The sequence below is a fragment of the Penaeus monodon genome, chromosome 43, assembly GCF_015228065.2.
Source record: "Penaeus monodon isolate SGIC_2016 chromosome 43, NSTDA_Pmon_1, whole genome shotgun sequence".
In the NCBI taxonomy this organism is placed as follows: Eukaryota; Metazoa; Arthropoda; class Malacostraca; order Decapoda; family Penaeidae; genus Penaeus; species Penaeus monodon.
Window position 1 is genome coordinate 27333354 of NC_051428.1, and position 2639 is coordinate 27335992.

The window sequence follows — 2639 nt, forward strand, 5'->3', positions numbered from 1 at the left end:
CGCCGCCAGCACAAGGATCTGCCAACAGCGAGGATAGCGACGCTGCAGAGTGGAGACCATCTGGAGAAGGTTCCTGTTCTCTCGCGGTGAACACCTGAAACACCTTTCGCCTCTTGCGACAATGGGGATGTATGTGCGCAGCTGAAGGCCTCTCGTGTCGCAGCTCCCCTGGCCGGAGGCGCACGACGCGTAATACTCCACCTTGCGAGGAGAGTCCAGCTCGGCCGCCACGATTCGCCAATCCACGTCCAGAGCCTGACCTTCCACACTCGCAACTGTTGCTATCAACACCACGGGAATGAGTGTGAGTTTCATATCTTTTTCTTATTGTCTCTTATTATAAGATCAGTATCTTTCTTCTACTGACACGGTTACAATGTGATCTGAACCTAGGATCGAAAGCCTATTAAGCTGCACGATTTCACAATTCCCACGTGACATGGGAACGCGGAAAAGCCGTAGCCATTCTGTCGCTAGGAACTTATTCTATTTTCTGAATATTAGTTATCAAATAAAACTTCTTTCTCTTATGAATGAACATTATTGTAAGATTGTTAATATTTAACATTAAAAACACCTGATGTGCGGAAATACGAAATGAAAGATAATGGTTGATAAATATTTAAATACATAACCGGTGTTGGAAATCCTTCAATCAGAACTGTTTATTAAGCTTAAGCATTGTTCAGTTGTTTACCATGAAACATAGCATTTTGTTGGCCCGGTTTTGCTTTTAATCACGCCTGCCATTCCTTCTGCACATCAAGAAGCATTAGCAGGAACAATGTGATTCAGTAGTAAGATAAAATTACAGTTATTATATCCACATTGAGATAGTTGAGATACATCTATAAAGTATATAAAATTCTTGGTAGTGGGGAGACGAATACTTAAATAGAATATAGAAATTGCTTATTAAAAGCTTCCCTATATTACTATAGACGGCTCTATGTGTTTCTTAAGGATGGGAAGAAATTAAGCAGATAATGTATTTATGTTGTTTCGTGGTTAAGGGTTTTATTTTACAGTATCGCAATTGCTATAGTCTTTTATAAAACCCGTGAATGGAACTGCCTTTGTAAAATTGCCAATGTTGCAAAGAGATGATAGTTATATCAGCATATTGTACTGATAGTTAAGATGTGAAACTGTTATTAATATTACGAAATGAAATGTCACCATACTTAATCCATAAAATTACGCATATCTATTATTCAATTTGTCTATTAATCTACATTTTCCAGTATATCTATCCCCATAAAAATATATATCCATCACTTATCAATTCAAATGCAAAGTCAGTTCTACGGCAAAAAAATATAACCGAATAAAAGTATTTATATACAAACCTCATATCGCAACAAAAAATTAACGATCATAGGATGTCAATCATGATAAGAGTAATAGTTACACACACATATATATGTATGTATATGATTGTGTGTTGTTACAGTGTTACTGCTACTATTACTACTACCAATAGTAAGTATAATTACATCAGCATCGGTATAAAAGCCAAAATTCTAATAATAAACCTGAAGCAAATATGAAAAATGTATACACACACAAATAACATAATTAATTTGCTTTTGAAGAATAAAGCATTTACATGAACAGAACTATTCTCCCTAACGTGAAAATTTGTAATTCAAACCCGAACAATGAAATTCCGAACTTAATTCTGAAAAAGAAGCCCTGTTTGCATATATATTAAACGTTAAGAAAGTAGATGCAATATATTGTACTATATCAATATATCACCATTATCCCGTTTCTTTTCTATAACATACCATTATTCTTTTCCCGTTAAAAGCCTTATAATGATGTTACTAAAAACTTACCTCCATTGTTAGTAATTATAACGATTTTCACAGAAAAAATAGGTTTCGTTTTCGTAATAAAAGTGCATCGTTTCAGGGATGATGAAAACATTATTATTACATGAACACATTTATTGGAAGGACCCTGCAAATCATACATTTAGCTAGCGCAGCCGCGAGCGGAAGGAGTGGGCTTATTCTGCGCCGCCAGCACAAGGATCTGCCAACAGCGAGGATAACGACGTTGCAGAGTAGAGACCATCTGGAGAAGATTCCTGTTCTCTCGCGGTGAACACCTGAAACACCTTTCGCCTCTTGCGAAAATGGGGATGTATGTGCGCAGCTGAAGGCCTCTCGTGTCGCAGCTCCCCTGGCCGGAGGCGCACGACGCGTAATACTCCACCTTGCGAGGAGAGTCCAGCTCGGCCGCCACGATTCGCCAATCCACGTCCAGAGCCTGACCTTCCACACTCGCAACTGTTGCTATCAACATCACGGAAATGAGTGTGAGGTTCATGTTTTTCTTACTGTCTCTTATCATAAAGTCAGTGCGTTTCTTCTATTGTTACAGTTACAGTGTGATCTGATCCTAGGATCGAAAGCTTATTAAGCTGCACGATTTCACAATTCCCACATGACGTGGGAACTCGGGAAAGTAGTACCTATTCTATCGATTAGAACTTATTTTATTTTCTGAATATTTGTTGTTAATTAAGACTTTTCTCTCTATCTCATGAATGTACATTATGGTAAAATTGATGAGACAAACATTACAATACCTGATATGCGGCAACAGAACAAAAAATATCTGAAATAAAA

The 2639-nt window shown here is 37.7% G+C and overlaps 2 protein-coding genes across 2 annotated transcripts in view; both read right to left on the bottom strand.

The window, feature by feature from the left end:
* Window positions 1-351, bottom strand: part of LOC119568426 — a 637-nt gene extending 286 nt beyond the window's left edge. The window contains exon 1 of the mRNA XM_037916947.1: window positions 1-351. This exon is cut by the window's left edge and continues 286 nt beyond it. Within this exon, the coding sequence (XP_037772875.1) occupies window positions 1-315 (315 nt within the window). The 5' untranslated portion in view covers window positions 316-351.
* A 1583-nt stretch (window positions 352-1934) lies between these two features.
* On the bottom strand, window positions 1935-2382 carry LOC119568057. The gene has a single exon (XM_037916453.1). It carries the CDS (start codon window positions 2359-2361, stop codon window positions 1981-1983), a length of 381 nt encoding a protein of 126 aa, XP_037772381.1. The 5' UTR covers window positions 2362-2382; the 3' UTR covers window positions 1935-1980.
* Between the last annotated feature and the right edge of the window lie 257 nt (window positions 2383-2639).